Raw genomic sequence first — 16,652 nt, 5'->3', positions numbered from 1 at the left:
AAATTACCCTCCTATAAAAAAAAAAATCACTCTCCTGTAGCCATCTGGCCCGACCCTGTCACAGTTGTTTTTTTAAACCCCTTGAAATGAAGCAGTTCCTTATTTAAAAGTTATAGTCCAATGATGGGAGGATCTTATTGTACTGCTATGCAAGAGCAAATCTGGATTCTTATTTTCCTCATCTTTGGTCTTGAGAGTAGAGGATTCAGAGAACAATGGCACAAGTAGCAGCATCTCCTACTAGCTGATCCGTGGAGAGGTCACTGTAAGAGACTTCATAGAATCATAGAAATGTCAGGCTGGAAGGGACCATGAGGAGTTGTCTTAGTCCATGCGGCTGTAAGTGACAGGACCAAGTCTACAACACCATTCCTGAGTGGTGTTGCTCTAACTGGTTCTTAAACCTCCACTGATGGGGATTCCACAATTGCCTTTAGAAGCCTATTCCAGAACTTAACTACCCTTATAGTTAGATAGCTTTTCCTAATATCTAACCTAAATCTCAGATTTAGTAATGGGCAGATTAAGCTCATTACTTCTTGTCGTACCTTCAGTGGACATGGAGAACAATTGATTACCATCCTCTTCATAACAGCCCTTAACATATCTGAAGATTTATCCGGTCCCCATTCAGTCATCTTTTCTCAAGACTAACCCATGCCTAGTTTTTTTTAACCTTAGCACATAGGTCAGGTTTTCTAAACCTTTTATTTTTGTAATTCTCCTTTTGACTCACTCTGGCTTGTTCACATCTTTCTTAAAGTCTGGTGCCCAAAACTGAACACACTACTCCAACTGAGACCTTACAAATGCCAGACAGAGCAGAACAATTACTTCTTGTGTCTCACGTACCAGACTGCTCTTAATACAACTTGGAATATTAACCTTCTTCACAACTGCATTATATTGACGACTCATCTAATTTCTGAACTACTGGAATGCCCAGTTACTTTTCAGCAGTACTACCACCTAGCCAGTTATTCCCCCTTTTGTAGTTGTGCATTTGATTTTTCCTTTCTGAGTGTAGTATTTTGCACTTGTCTTTAATTTAATCTTGTCAATTTCAGATCAGTTCTCCAATTTGTCAAGGTTGTTTTGAATTCTAATCCTGTCCTCCAAGGTGCTTGCAACTCCTCCCAGCTTGGTGTCACCTACAGATTTCATAAGTATATTCTCCATTCCATTATCCAAGTAACTGAATCGTACTGAAAGACTCCAGAAGGACCCCACTAGATACATCCTCCTAGTTTGAACACAAACATTTATAACTGTTATTTGAATATGGTCTTTCAACTAGTTATGTAGCCACCTTATAGTAATTTCATCTAGACCAATGGTTCTCAAACTTATTTGACCGGGCCTTCCTTCTGTGTGTCTGTAGTCATGTACGCACCCCATCCCAAGTATATATACCTTCACCCAGCTCTGAATGCAGCGCCACACCGGAAGCAGCACAGAAACAAGGGTGGCAATGTGAAAAGTGATATTTGTCAATATCACTTTTCACAGCAAACTTAGCACCCCATTACCACCCATACTTCTGCACTGCTGCTGCCACCCCGCTGCCTCCAGGTGAGGGGTTGGGGTGGGGGGAGGGAAAGAAAAGCCTGAGCCCAGGTGGTAGGGCTCTGGCTGTCCCTTTATCCCCACTTCCTGCGTATGCATGTCCTTCTGCACAAGCTCCAGCCACTCAGGGTTGACAAAGTACACAGCTCGTGCCTCCTGTGGAAGGCCTGCCCCATAGTTTGAGAACCACTGATCTAGACTACATTTCCCTAGTTTGCTTATGAAAATGCCATGTGGGCTTGGGTCTAAAAAGCCTTACTAAAATCAAGGTGTCATGTCTACTGCTTCCCCCCATCCACTATGCCAGTAACCATGTCAAAGAAGGAAATTAGGCTGGTTTGGCATGACTGGTTCTTGACAAATCCATGTTGGCTATTACTTATAACCCTGTTATCCTTTAGGTGCATGCAAACAGTTTGTTTAGTAATTTGTTCCAGTGCCTTTACAGATATCAGAGTTGGGCTGACTGGTCTAATTCCCCAGGTTCCTTTTATTCCCCTTTTTAAAGATTGCTTCACCTAGTTCTGTAAGTACATTAGGGTAAATATTTAACCTGTTTTTTCCCTATTTTAGCTCATGATCCTTCCCCCTTGTTATTACTATTAATTGTGTTAAGCATCTGGTCACAATCTTTTCAGTGGAGACTGAAGCAAAATAGGCATTAAACACTTGAGCTGCCTTGATATCATCTGTTGTTAGCTGTCCTTCCCTATTAAGTAGTAGATCTGCACTTTCCTTTGGCTCTTGCTCCTAATATATTTATAGAACCTCATATTACCTTTTATGTCTCTTGCGAGTGTAACTCATTTTGTGCCTTAGGCTTTTTGATTTAGTCCCTACATACTTGTGCTGTTCTTTTGTATTCATCCTTAGCAATTCATCCATAGTTCCACATTTTGTAAGATTCCTCTTTGATTGTCAGGTCATTAAAGAGCTCCTGATGGAGTCATACAGGCCTCTTATTCTTCTTTGCATCAGGATATATTGCTATTGTGCTTTTAATATCTCTTTGGGAAACAGCCAGCTCTCCTGAACTCCTTTTTCCCTTTAGATTTGTTTCCTATGGGACCTTACCTACCAGGTCTGAGTTTATTCAAGTCTGCTTTTTTGAAGTCTCTGCCTTTTTATTTTTTTTATCTTCTCTCCTTCCTTTCTTAGATTACATTATTATATCATTTCATGATCACTTTCACCCAAGTTGCCTCCTACCTTCAGATTTGCAACCAATTCCCCCGTTAGTCACAATCAAGTATAAAATGGCTGCCTCCCTCACCTTCTGAAACAAGTCATCCCCAGTACATTCCAAGAACTTCCTGGACATTTTGTGTTTTGCAATATTACTGGTCAAACAGCTGTTGGGGTAAAATCCCCCTTGGCTAGCAACTCTTGGGTTTTGGCTATTTCTGTATTTGTTCTAGAAATGCCTCATCCACCACCTTCCACCCTTTTATCTTCACCCACACAGGCTTTCAAGTTGTCTGCCTCTTACCTCCATCTGAAACTCAGAACAAGCATATACGTTCCTGGTGTATAAATAATACAACACAACCCTCTTTTTCCCCCTGCCTGTCCTTTCTTCATTAGAGAGGATGCTGGCAGTGACCCTGGTATTTAGGTTGCATAATATTCTCCATTATAAAAGATGCTTGAAAAGCTCTAGCACCTGTATTGTTTGCAGCAGGCACTTACAATTTAGAAAGCTCTGGTGTCAGAAGTGTCTTTTCTTTGCCCCAGGAAAATCTGTTCCCATTTGGTTGAGATGTAAATGGTCAAATTGCCATTTCCCCCACAGTGACTTGCGTTCCTCAGGAAGTTTTGTCAGCATCCCAAAATAATTGAACATGAACGTTTTAAAACAGCTGCTGCCAAAATAGTAAGAGCACAGGGAATCCTGGGAGCTGCCTCCTCCATACCACTCCCTAGACCTGACACATGGCTTCACTCTCCCCTCTGGCATCACCACATGAGACAGGAGCCCCCACCTCCTGCTGGAGGGAGGTGGGCCAGTGCCCTCCAATGCAGCACGTAGTGCCAGTTGCTGATTCTTTCCCTTCTGGACCCTTCCAGGAATAGCAGTCGCCTTCTGCTGCCAGCTGTGTAATACTATTGCTGTTGTATGATTTTTTGTTTGGCATTATTATTATTATTGTAAATTGTGCTAGGCTGTTTTAAAAGAAAAGTTACCTTAAAAAAAAAAGCTGTTGAGATATTATTTAGGCTGCAGAGTCAAGCACTCAAAGGCTAGGAAATGCCAGATTTATGGCTTGCCAGGCAGCCTTCTTCTTACACCCTTGTACACATGTACTGATAGTACAGAATCATGTAATTAGTCTTTTTTCCCCCCCCACAGAATCTAGAATCCATAGACTCCTTGTGGAGTCAACACTCTGTGTCAAGCAAGCAAGTTTTCAGAGAGTTTGAAGTACCTGTGATCAAGTGCTATCTTTGAAAACATTAATTAAAAATGGTTTTCAGAAAAAACCCAAAGACGGGAGCTATATTTCTGGACCTGACAGCAGCATATGACATGGTCTGGCACAGTGGTTATCAACCAGGGGTACACGTTCCCCTTGGGGTACACAGCAGTTTTCCAAGGGGTGAATCTAGATATTTGCCTAGTTTTACAACAGCCTACAGAAAAAGCAATGGTGAAGTCGGTACAAACTAAAATTTTGTACAGACAATGACTTGTTTATACTGCTCTATATACCATACACTGAAATGTAAGTACAATATTTATATGGTTAAAATGAGTAAATAAACATTTTTTCAGTCATAGGGTTCTGTGACACTTCTATATTTTTGTCTGATTTTGTAAGCAAGTAATTTTTAAGGGAGTTGTAACTTGGGGGTACGCAAGACAAATCAGACTCCTGAAAGGGGTACGGTAGTCTGGAAAGATTGAGAGCCACTAATCTTAGTCAAATTATCAAGAGCACTCCCAGCATGGATAATCAACATCACTGACCTCCTCTGCAACAGATGTTTCCGAATGCACATGGGAGACAGAGTTATCACATGGAAAAGACAAACCAATGGTCCTACCTCAAGGCTGTGTGCTGGCACCAACGCTTTTCAAACTGTACATGAATGACATTCCACTCACCCAGTACTGTGTGCTCCTGTATGCAGATGACGGCATTTGCCTAGGCATCCAAGCAAGATCATTCCCAGAACTCGAAGATGCCCTAAATGCTGACTTAAGATGGCAAGATTGTAGTCGGTAGCATTTACTGCTCACACTGAGTTGAACAGTTTTGAGTGTATTCCATGTTTACAACACCAGAGCAGACCAGGAACTAAATATTTTTCTCAGTGGACCTCACTTGAAACATGAATCCCACTCACTCTACTTCAAAGTAAACCTAGATAGATGTCTCACATATCTTAAACCCCTGAGGAAAACTGCTGCTAAGGTAAGGATGCATAACAGCCTTCTAAGCAAATTAGCTGGCACTTTATAGAGAGCAAATGCTTAAACTCTGATCATCCATCTTAGCCTTCTGTTCCTCTGCAGCAGAATGCTGTGCTCCACTCTGGCTCCATTCATCTCAGATCAAATTGGCTGGCACACAACTACACTCAACCCTGTGCATCATAACTGGGACGATTCGACCCACATCAGTACTGTGGCTCCCTGTGTTAAGCAACATCAGTCCTCCAGACATCTGTTATGAGGATGCTGCAGCCAGAATGATTGAGAAGATCAGGGAAAACCTGAGCCTACCAGTATACACCAACCTCTTTGACCATCCAGGAGTGCACTAGTCATGGAGGCACCTGTTCGTGGGCCCACTTACCCTGCCCAGATTTCTCTGCAACATCAAGGTAGTGTGAAGAATGGTCTGCAGCTGATATCAGAAACCAGTCTCTTATAACAGACCCTCCCAAGCCGCTCACAGGCACTTCTGAATAGATTTCGAAGGGGCAAGGGTCAACGTGCAACCAGCCTTCATAGCTAGGTCTAGCACAAGGATCCCCACATGCAACTAGGGCTAAAGACAGACTATGTCACACCTCACTGACTACTCTCTGACCAGATTTGATAGTGGTCTGAAGGCTGTGCACTTTGCTGATGAGGCTGCCACAAATTGGCCTGGCAAGCTCTGCAACAGATAAGAACAGAATCCTTGCCTCATTCAGTGTACAGGATGGACATATAGGTGGCGGAAATAAGGTTGCAACTGTAAAACTGGCATTTCCTAATTTCTGAGTTCCTGACTTAGGGAAAAGAGATTGGAAAGAGGTCAGAGAAAGACTAGCCATGAAGGAAAAGGGTGCAAATATCTTTTCTTGTGTGCAGAGGTCAAACATACATTAAATGCTATTGTTTGGAAAATACTTTAAAACAGTGACTCCATCTGAAATAGGCGAGTATTTAGATGTTAGACCATAGCAAGCAAAAACTGTAGATGTGTCTTTTTTAACGTGTTAGCAATTAACATAAAAGGAAGATCTGACCTAGTTGGACTGTTCTACTTGTAATGAACAGGTGCCATGTAGATTTTTAGCGTGCATGTGTAGTAAAACAAGCATGTCTGTGGACTCATGAACGCTACTTTAAAAAACACACTCAATTGCACTGACAATGAAATGTATCTTAAATAAAATCACCTTTTGCCTTTGCTTTTGCAGTCTGTGCTGAAATCATCAACATTTGAGCTCCCCCTTGCATATCAGCATTCCGTGTGGACTGCTGAAGAATTAGGGCCTTTTATTCGCCTATGTCTCATGGATCAGAATTTCCCAGCATTTGTGGAAGAAGTGGAGAAGGAGTTGAAAAAACTGACAGAAGGTTGAGGAAATGTTAATTCTGTATTTCAGGTAATAACAAGTAGAGTGGATACAAATTTGAGAAAATCTGATTTTTTTTGGTCAGTGTTTTATTTTTAAAAACAGGTGAATCCACTTTTTATACATCATTGCACTTCAACAAATACACAGAACACAAGTTCATGCATCTACAGTTATGCACGACATGAGAACCCTGTAAGGTCTAATTCTACAATCAATCTTTAAATCAACATGAGAAATTACAGTGTCAAACTGAAGAGTATTACTAGTTGCATAGAATATCACCATGCTGTAACATTTCAACGTCATTTAAAACAAAAAAGTAAATTATAAAAGTTGCCTGAATTGAATGTACAAGAATATGTTGAACACATCAGTGCAAAAGGATTTGAGAATTTACATGATTTAACAAACAAACAAAAAAAGATCACTTAAAAAGCCATCATATATATTTATAAACTGAAGTTTGTACTATTCATCATCACTTGTTGGACTGTTCCAGCTTTTAAAGTCTTTGATTATAGGACACCCAAATCTTTCTATATAGGTTAAGCCCTTAAAATAATTTCAATTTATATTACTCCTCTTTAAGTACCAGAACCAGTATAATTCTCTCATCTCTCAGACATACAATATAAGGAATGAATATCAGCAATTTAAAAATGAAACACTTACTGTATTTTGGTTTTCCTCTTCCCCAAAAATATAAATATATACGGTATATATTTTTAGGTTTTGCTGTACTTTACAAAAAGTTATCACTAGATGGCAGCAGTGCGTTTTAGAGCTTTGCCAATTTAAGAGCTACATTAAGAAAGTAAAAAATGGCGCATGCATGATTTGACTTTATTTCTAATGTTTATATACCATAAGGGAAAAAAGCAACATTCACAGCACATCAAGCCCAAAATAGTTTACACCTTCTACACTGAAGCATTGTTAAAGTGTGTCTGGGTACGTCATCCTTACAGGACAGGCTAAATAAGGCATGCTTTTATAGACAGTCATATTGTTGCTCACTTGAAAGGAAAAATCAAATAGAACTGGAGTTCTAGAACCAAGAGTTCCAACCATTAATTTAGCAGGTTATATTGCCATCAGTCTCTCAGAAACTTAAAGCTCTGTGGGGAAAAAAAGAATTGAGAACAAAGGTATTAGTCAATGATTAATGCCACCCTGATTACAGTATGCCATAATGCACATCATAAAACTGCTGTCAGATTTGCTATTAAGATAAAGGCTTGTCTATTTTTGTTTCAACCTAAAAACATCAGTTTCATACCATATCCTGGAACTGCTTACACCTAGCAAGCAAATTCACTTTTATGGTATAAAATCTGCAGAAATTATCCTTCAGGGTGGGTGTGTGTGCTTGTGTTAAGACTTACTTTGCTGCTGAAGCCGTAAGTGCTGCACAGGTAAGAATCAAGTTAGAATTTGACTAGAGTTCTGTGAATATGCACTAACTACTGTGCCTAAGCTATTATGGCAGGGATCTTTTATAAAAATTCTTGGGTAGTGTATCCTTTTCAGCAGTGTATGGAAGAGTTCAGTAGAAATGACGCTTTATTCAAAACAGTTTCAGATAGCTTTGCAATTCAGTGAAATACCTACACATGGCTTGCTCGATCAGTATTATTTTTTGATTGTTCTTTACATTTTTAGTTACACCTTACTGAAAGAACAGAAGTACTTAAATAGTAAGAATATTTTTTAAACATCTAAAAAGTCATACTTACATTACACGCATTATTTTTAATTTGTGTTTCTCTGGCGTAAGTTTTTATCTTTGTGATTGTTTGTAGAGTTGCTTTTCCTTTAGAGGGGAAAAAAAGTCACATCAAAATTGTTGAAAATGTAACAGCAGCATGGTTAAGAGACAAGTCACTCACAGTATCCAGTGTTGTAGCCATGCTGGTCCCAGGATATTACAAAGACAAGATGGGTGAAGTAATACCTTTTATTGGACCAGCTTCTTTTGGTGAGAGAGACAAGCTTTTGAGCTTATACAGAGCACACAAGCTTGTCCCTCACCAACAGAAGTTGGTCTAATAAAAGATATTACCTCACCCACCATGTCTCTCTAAGTCATTCCAGGTAAGGGCCAGGAGAGCTCTTCTGTCTTGAACAATCTTGTGAATATTTGCTTCCGCTGACACTTGCTTTTGCAGGAAGGTTCTTGCAAATATAATCTCCCTCACCCAAATGGTCATGAATAAGCAAGAAAAAGCTTTGGGGGCACAAATACCAGTGAAAATCAGCAGGTTTTATTAGTAAGGATATTTGCAAATATTTTTCCTGTATTTGTCCAGCTGTGTGACTAAGCCCTTCATTCCTCTCACATCCACCTGACTTTGTATTGCTTTTCCTGGCCTGGGAAGGAACACTAAAGTAGGTGGCCTTAACCCACAGGTTCTTTGGGGCAGGAAGTATTTTCTTATTTGCTTAAATACCATCTAGCACAATACTCCAATCCCCATTAGAAACTGAGTGCTACAATACAAATAGTAATTGCTATCATACCTAAATCTAGGTTTCATGCACTACAAAATCCCGTAAGCCACCAAGCTCTTCAACTAAGCAATTTTAGGCTACAAATTTAGTAATAGTTTTATCTAGTTCAGTCACTATCTTAAGAAATTCAGATAAAAGTACTTACATTGGCCCAGCTGGTTCGTCGTCTGCAGCAAGAGTTCCATTGTGATCCAATGAAAGACAAAGGAAGGAAAGAGAGTGGAGTCAGGTTCTATATTAAACTCTAGCTCGACAGTGAACAGCAAATTGATCTATTATGCGTTAAAGGCCATTCCACTTGGTAGTGCAAAGGTTCATGAGGTTATTTTTCTGGATTCAAGTTTTAATGGCAAGTATGTTGTTGTTTCAATGGTTTGAGTTAACACTTTGAATGCTCGTCATGAAGAACTGCAACTGTAGCGGACAGATTGTTGCAATATGGTCATACTCATCTTGTCCCCAAGTTCCAGTGGTTCAATCTTATAAATTAGATGAGAAGACAAACCAACATTTCAGTTGTAAAATCCTGCTGTTTGTTTTCTTGCATTAACTTTGTTTTTAAATACACATTCGTCAACTCTTGATGGGCAAGTAGCAGAATATACGCAAAAGGTATATACCATCTCTTCTCCCCCAAGGATTATACAACCTATTTCATATTCCATTTTTCCAGATTCACATTGAACCAGTTTTGGGGGAGGTAGAAGCAGCAATATTTTAATGTGACGTTATAAACAAGTGCAGTCCCTTGCATAGCAGCAAGCACTGTGCATGTGTGTATCAGGACAAGACTCATGTAAAATACCAGGAAAAGTTAAATGGTGTTGCAACTCCCCTAGAGACAACAGACTTCAGCTACAGCAGACTGACAGCTCTGATCTGCCTGTCTCTCTTGGCAAAAACACCAGAAAAAAGTTATATATCATTTAGAAATTGGAAAAAAATCCAATAATTTGTGATGTTTCAACATATGCTTTCATTAACATTTTATTCTTTAGGATTTATAAATGTCTTATTTTGCCCTCAGGCTGCACTATAGAGAATAGTAATTGGGTACACAGTGTCATAAAAATTAATCCACAAAGTTGTGTTACTGCTCCTTGTAGAACTACTGTTGGGGAGCAATTGCTAATCCATTGTTTTAAGCATCAACTTTTTTTTTTTTTTTTTTTTTTTTTTTAAAGGTTTGATGATTTTTTTCACTGACGCCTTTAAGAAACTCTCAGCAGGATTCCACAAGGGGGCTTAGTGCACATGAAGCAGTTATGGAAATTACAGTCTTAACAGTGTAGGCATCTGCATGAGCACACACTGGGAGTAATGTCTGTCAAAAATAGGACATTACTCCACCTGTACCTTCAAGGCAACGGATAGGCAAAGCCACTGCCAGCACAAACAGTGACTGGAACAAAAAAATATTTCAAAAAAATAAAGAACTAACCACAAACCAACAGCTTTGCAACCAAAGTAACACACTAGCGATACACCAGTGTCCACAGAAGTCCATCACTAGCAACAATACACTATCAAGACAAGGTACAGAGAAAACTAGGACTAGTAAGGACAACCAGACATCAATGTGCTGTATATACAGTGGAGATATACAGAGACACATCCAGGAACTGAAACACAAAGCACAGTAGAATAAAACTAAGTCCTGCCTCCATAAACATCTTCGATTCCTAAAAGATTTCAAAACAGACGATGCTACATACTCTACAAACTAAACTACACGCTATTTGGCAACCTTTTAATGGAATCGGACAGACATCAGTGAGTCCTTAGGTTTTGTTTTTTGTAAGGATTAGTATTGGTTAGTAATGCCATATGAAAGCAGACATTCTACTTCAAGACTGTCATCTCAGCCTTCTACCAATATAATGAACATCTCTGGGAGTTTTCTTAGACTTCAGAAACATAAAACTATACTAATGGGATGCAAGCCATCTCTTGTTATGGTAACCATTCTGTGATCTTAACTAAAATACATGTAGCATGGATGCAGATTCCAGATGAATAATTTTGTTAGTCTAACATTTTTCTGACTTACAAAGGCTACCAGTGTCCTAGCAAAGATCTAATAACTATAGGAGCTGTGCCTGTAAGAATAGTTACAGTTAAGCATAAATTTGGAGACTGATAGCTTCCTCCCACCACCCATCTAAATTCTATAGGTTCAATATAAAACAAAATGAAAGAATATGCCTTTGTATGTCACTAGCTTCTTGGTCAGCCATTTAACTGCTACAAAATCTTCCCCAGTACAGTACAATACAGTACAGACAAAGGACCAAAACCCTAATGAAAAAATCGCCCCGGGGGGACAGAACTACAGAAAAATAAGTACAAAATTAAGAGTAAATCAAGATTAAAAACAGCAAACTAAAATCCAAATTAGTTGTGAACGTGAATGAAGAAACTTTAAGAAAAGTGTTAACATTATGAACTGTGCATCGTATAGACTGAAGCGGAGATTAACAAACTCCAAAGCATGCAGATCTCTCACTTACCACCATTTTTTTAAGGGTATGATGCAATTGAGGGGGGAAAAAAAAGAAGTCATAGTAACCGATAAATATCAATATAACCCAAATCCCTCATGCCAGACGGCCTGCTCTAGTAACTGACTGTCTCTAACTCACTAGTATTTGAAACCAATAGTCAGAGAAGATGTGAACATGTCTCTTCATTCCATTCAAATGTTTGCAGATGATCAGTACTGTGCCAGGCTCTTGAAATACTGTGACTCAGTCTTCAGTTGTACAAGCTAACTGCACTACACCCCTCACTCTTTAGGAATTTGCTTTTTAATTTGGAGGATCGGCAGATTCTGTGAATCATTGTTTATATAATGCAAGATTAACAACAAACCTTGCTTGTAGGTAAAGTGATTATCTGCTTAACATTGCCCTGAAATAGTGTATTCCGAAATTGAAAAGTTTACAACCTCTAGTATCTATACTTAACTAGCCCTCCTTCACATTGCAGTGTACATGGCTAACAGTGTTTGAGGTCATTTGTAGTATGTAGGATGAGTAGAGAAACTAATACCATTCAGCTCTAATTTCCTTGCTTGTCACTGTCAACATTTATTTAATTCTACTTTTTTCATTTAATTTCTCATATTACCCAGTTATTGTGTGTGTTTAAGGTTAACAGCACAGAATTTGGGTCCTTTGGAACAATCATACTATACCACCATTTTTTGTCCTGGATTAATACTTCGTGTGGCGCATTATGATGCTACTGTAACATGGACATCATAAATTTAACATTTCTGACGTGCTCAGTATCTAGTTTCCTAGTAGGAATAACTTTTTTTTTTTTTAAATTACTCTCGGGGTCATTGAGAACTAATTTTCAGAAGTGGATTTAAATAAAAGTTTACAGCATAAGTAAATATTTTTCTCCCTCAAAGTCCATTTTGCTGCTGAATATCCCTTTACCTAATGTAAGTCTCAGTTTAATGTTTCACCGAAGTGAAGTTTCAGAGAGCAGCAGCAGCATAAGAGATGAACATTTGCCAGATAGACCAGAGTCACAGGGCAGCAGTCAATTCTGCTCGCTTACCCCACTTCAGCTAAATACTCACGGCCCAGGCTTATGCCAAATTTCAACTCAAGGACTTTTTTTTTCCCCTTCTTTTAAAATGGCCAGTCTAAGCCACTTGGAAGTCTGGTTTTATAATGGAACTGCTTATAAAACTTTATAGCAGCTCTGTAAAATTGCTATAAAAACCAGCACCTAAGTGTAAAGCTAGTTTAATATTTTGCCTCTCCAGAAAGAGAAATAAAAGCAAAACAATCTCAAGGGAAATTTGAACATTCTACTTCCAGAGAACTTTATCACTGAGAAGAGTTTTAGATTTTATTTGTCCAATATTAAGTTTTTGTATTTTATTCTTCAGGTTCCCAAAAAGCATGATCAGTATTCAAGATGATCTGATGACTTCCAAAATGCAGGATGATATTGTGTTCTTAAAAACTAGTAATTTTTTGGAGATATGCAAGCTTTAGAAGAGCTGTGAGTTAAAACCCTTCTTATTAACTGTCAAGGGCTTTTGTTATACACAAAGATTTAGAGGCAACATTTACAACCACTAAGTCCCAAATTTGCAATAGGAATGGTTTTAATGCTATTTTTCTATCATGCTACATGACCAGTAGGAAAATGGGATAAGGGACTCATGGGCTGCATAAAACGTGCATATTAGTGAAGAGTTCATGTACCAAAAAAGCAAACAATCTGAAATGGAATGTAGGCATAAATATAGATTTATAACAAAACATATGGCCAAGAGTGGTCAAATCAGGCGTATAATGAATTCTGTTCCTATAACAGTATCTAACAAACCTATACGGTGCTAAAGAGCAAAGCCGCCTGAGAAGTGATGCCATTTCGGCTGTCACTATGCTATAGTAATCCTCAGTTGCAGGTATAGTTAACACCTATGCATTTTTACAGTTTGTGTCGGACAGTTTGCTCTCCTTGGTGAGGTTAAGTGTGGGGGAGAAAGGTGAAGAGTAGTAGAAAAATAAAAAAAATTGTAACAAGCCATTTTAGTGAAATAAACATATTCTTTAAATTACTACTTACAGTAATAGCAGTACCATAGAAAAGCAAGAAAAATGAGTATTAGAAAAAACGTAGGGTAATGAAATGGAACTGCTGCACCGCTGGAGCAGAAACATTTATGGAAATAGTTTACTTCTGATTAAGCTGACAAATGAAAAGGGAAGAAAGAGAAGACATGTTATAACTAACTTATTTCTTGGCTTTAAACTAAAGAATATGTAGAAAATGGATTTGGAAGTAAACACTGTTCACTTGCTACAATCTTTGGTAGGAATGTAACCAACGAGTTTTTACTTTCTACTTACCCAAGAACACACCCTCTTAAAAAGTGATTTGCTAAATAAAAGAACTTTCTTCATTTAAGAGCCTTTAAAATATTACAGGGGTCACAATGGCTGATTTCTAGGACTGTCATTACAGTCTCAAAAAATTAAGCAGCTTAAACTACCGTGGGGAGGGGGGAGAGAGCTATTTGCCTCCTTTTGTTGTAAAATGCCCACCAACCAACATATGTGCTGGGCAAAATGAATCAGCACTGCCTCACTGAAAACTTTTGGTCCTACATGCAGTGAAGGGACAGCACTCTTGGCCTGGACTTGATATGTGACTTTTGAACAGCTCCTGATGTTGAAAGCTGCACACTATTCAACTACTGTATCAGAGCCTATGAACCCTGACAGCTATGTACAAAAAGAAATGCATTGGTGTGTCATGGGGGAAGCAAGGTTGGGTTTTTCTTTAAAAATTATGAAGGGGGTCAAAGCACAGTCTCTCCCTCCCTCCAGCACACAAGTGAAAGCAAGGGATTCATTTAGCAAGGAAATAAATGAAGTGTTCACTGCAAGAATCTCTTATTGTGGGATGTGAAAGGATACCCCTAGTCAACAAGGCACTACAGCAAAAATTGTAAGAACTCAGACACTTCACATTTCCAGTTGGGAATACAGTTTTCACTGGATTCAGAGACTGGTTTTCCTCTTTCTGCTACACAGCAGCAGCAAAAAGGTGAGCAACTTAAGTATGTCAGGAAAGAAATACTAACAAAAGAGCTTTACACTACTGTCTGCCCCTTTTCCTTGGAATGGGAGACATGATTAAATTAAATGCTAAAAGCTATGTTCATGCAGTTCTGAGGCTGAATACACAGGAACTCAAGTCAGGAAATGCCAGAGTTAAAGACTGCCCTCTCCTGTCTATGGAGTGAGTTGTGTGTGTTTTAGTACCAGCACCACACCTGCATGTGTGCATCCTGGCAACACCATTTACAGGCTATGGGGTGAGTCTTCCTTGTTCATCAAGTAGCCAGTGTGGGGAAGAGCACCAAATCATCCTTTTCAGCAATGATGCTCCCTGCCCCCATTCCTTGTCCATCAGAGTCAGAGTTGAGCTGAGGTATCTTGAATGTATGCTGTTTCACAAGCTGTTTAGACTCTTAAGATACAGTATGTGGCATAACTTTCCAGGCCTCTGAAGAACTACATATCAAGTACACTCTTTTACTCCTATCGTCTGAGAAGAGGATGCTGATTTCTGAAAGATGAAACTGGGCTGGGGGTAATGAAAGGGAGGAAGTTTATGATATACCCCTTTTGAACTAATAGGAGCATTCAAGACATTGAAGTAATCCTGCTCCAGCTGTGTGGCGGTCTTTGTGCCTTAGAAAAAGAAAGTTGCTGGAATTTGGCCCTGTTGAGTTTCTGTGTAACTGGAAATATTCTAGTGGAGAAAAAAAATGAAGTTTCCTTCTCCCTGATAAAGATCATGAGAGGTCTCATTTGTATTCAGTCGTAGAGATGTATTATGGAGAGATTCACATTCCTGAGATCTGCTTACAGAGACAGTCCAGCAGGTTACTAAAAAGCCTTGGGGATCTTTAAAAGGAGACTGGACACAGATCTCCCCTCCTCCCCCAAAGCCTGCCTTCAGGGGGCTCTGAACTGGGATGGAGTATACCAGAAAGTTAGGCTATAGATGAAAATTGTGTGTGCTGTGTCACTCAGACTGTTTACTACTAGCAGCCACTTGATAAGCCCAAGGAGGTAGCTTGGAGCAGACTAAATTGTCTGGATAGATCTTGATGACCTATGAGCATACAGGTCTCAAGTTAAGACACAAATGGCCATGTCATTCCATTCCAGTGTTCTCCTGACTGCCTCTCCTAATTGCCACTCCACAGGAAAATCTCTTTGTTAGGAATAAAAAATGAGGAGTTCTTGTGGTTCCTTAGAGACTAACAAATTTATTTGGGCATAAGCTTTCATGGGCTAGAACCAGTGGTGAGCTGGAGCCGGTTCGCTAGAAGCGCGAGGGACAACCGGTTCTAAAAGGGCTTCTAAATTTAACTGGCCAAAAGTGGCACCTTAGGCGCTGACTCCATGGGTGCTCCAGCCCTGGAGCACCCAAGGGGAAAATTTGGTGGGTGCCGCCCCACCCCCGGCCCCAGCTCACCTCCGCTGCGCCTCCTCCCCTGAATGCCCCGCCCCACTCTGCTTCTCCGCCCCCCGCCCCCAAGGCTTCCCTCGAATCAGCTGTTCGCGCGGGAAGCTGGGGCAGGCTGAGAAGCAGGCCGCAGCTTCCCGCTCAGGCCCAGGGAGGCGGAGGTGAGTTGGGGCGGGAGGGCCGCCCGTGCCACAGCAAGTAACCCGGGGGCGGGGGGGCAGGGGAACTGCTCCCCGCCCCAGCTCACCTCCGCCATCCTCGGCCTGAGTGGTGAAGCCGCCACCTGCTTTTCCGCCCCCGCAGGCTTCCTGCCGAAGAGCTGATTCGCGGGAAGCCGGGGGGGGGGCCGGGGGCAGAGAAGCAGAGCGGGGCAGCGCCTTCAGCGGAGGAGCGGAGGTGAGGTGATCCGGGGCCGGGCGCGGGGTGGGGAGCTGCCAGTGAGTGCTCTGCACCCACCGAATTTTCCCTGTGGGTGCTCCAGCCCCAGAGCACTCAGGGAGTCAGCACCTAAGGCGCCACTTTTGATGTGATCAGTGGGGGAGCGGCCACGCCCCCTGCTCCCCCCCTAGCTACGCACCCTAGGAGCCAGAGGGACCTGCCGAATGCTTCCTGCCAGATGCTTCCTCCGGGATTCCCCACCTCGCCACCCGGCAGGTGCCTCTGGCTCTTAGGGGTGGGGTGGGCACGGCACCCACTACGGTGGCCCACGAGACCCTCCTGCCCCCGTTCTGGGGGCAGTCAGGGGACAGGAGAGGGGGGTGGAT

General features: G+C 40.8%; 2 protein-coding genes across 3 annotated transcripts in view; one reads left to right on the top strand and one right to left on the bottom strand.

The window, feature by feature from the left end:
- REC114 (REC114 meiotic recombination protein) overlaps nucleotides 1-6,366 on the top strand; it is a 126,297-nt gene extending 119,931 nt beyond the window's left edge. The window contains exon 6 of the mRNA XM_043523398.1: nucleotides 6,202-6,366. Within this exon, the coding sequence (XP_043379333.1) occupies nucleotides 6,202-6,366 (165 nt within the window). The remainder of the gene's footprint in view (nucleotides 1-6,201) is intronic.
- Nucleotides 6,367-7,190: 824 nt separating this feature from the next.
- Nucleotides 7,191-16,652, bottom strand: part of NPTN (neuroplastin) — a 105,056-nt gene continuing 95,594 nt past the window's right edge. Inside the window, exons 6-8 of one of the 2 annotated variants that reach the window (XM_037910356.2) lie at nucleotides 9,020-9,041; nucleotides 8,100-8,176; nucleotides 7,191-7,481 (exon numbers count right to left, since the gene is read on the bottom strand). In XM_037910356.2, coding sequence (XP_037766284.1) covers nucleotides 8,116-8,176; nucleotides 9,020-9,041 — 83 coding nt within the window. In that variant the 3' untranslated portion in view covers nucleotides 7,191-7,481; nucleotides 8,100-8,115. The remainder of the gene's footprint in view (nucleotides 7,482-8,099; nucleotides 8,177-9,019; nucleotides 9,042-16,652) is intronic. The other variant, XM_037910357.2, reaches the window with a different exon arrangement.

The sequence above is a fragment of the Chelonia mydas genome, chromosome 10 (assembly GCF_015237465.2).
Source record: "Chelonia mydas isolate rCheMyd1 chromosome 10, rCheMyd1.pri.v2, whole genome shotgun sequence".
NCBI lineage: Eukaryota > Metazoa > Chordata > Testudines > Cheloniidae > Chelonia > Chelonia mydas.
Note: the sequence above shows the minus strand (reverse complement) of the source record. Positions and strands in the feature narration are given on the sequence as shown.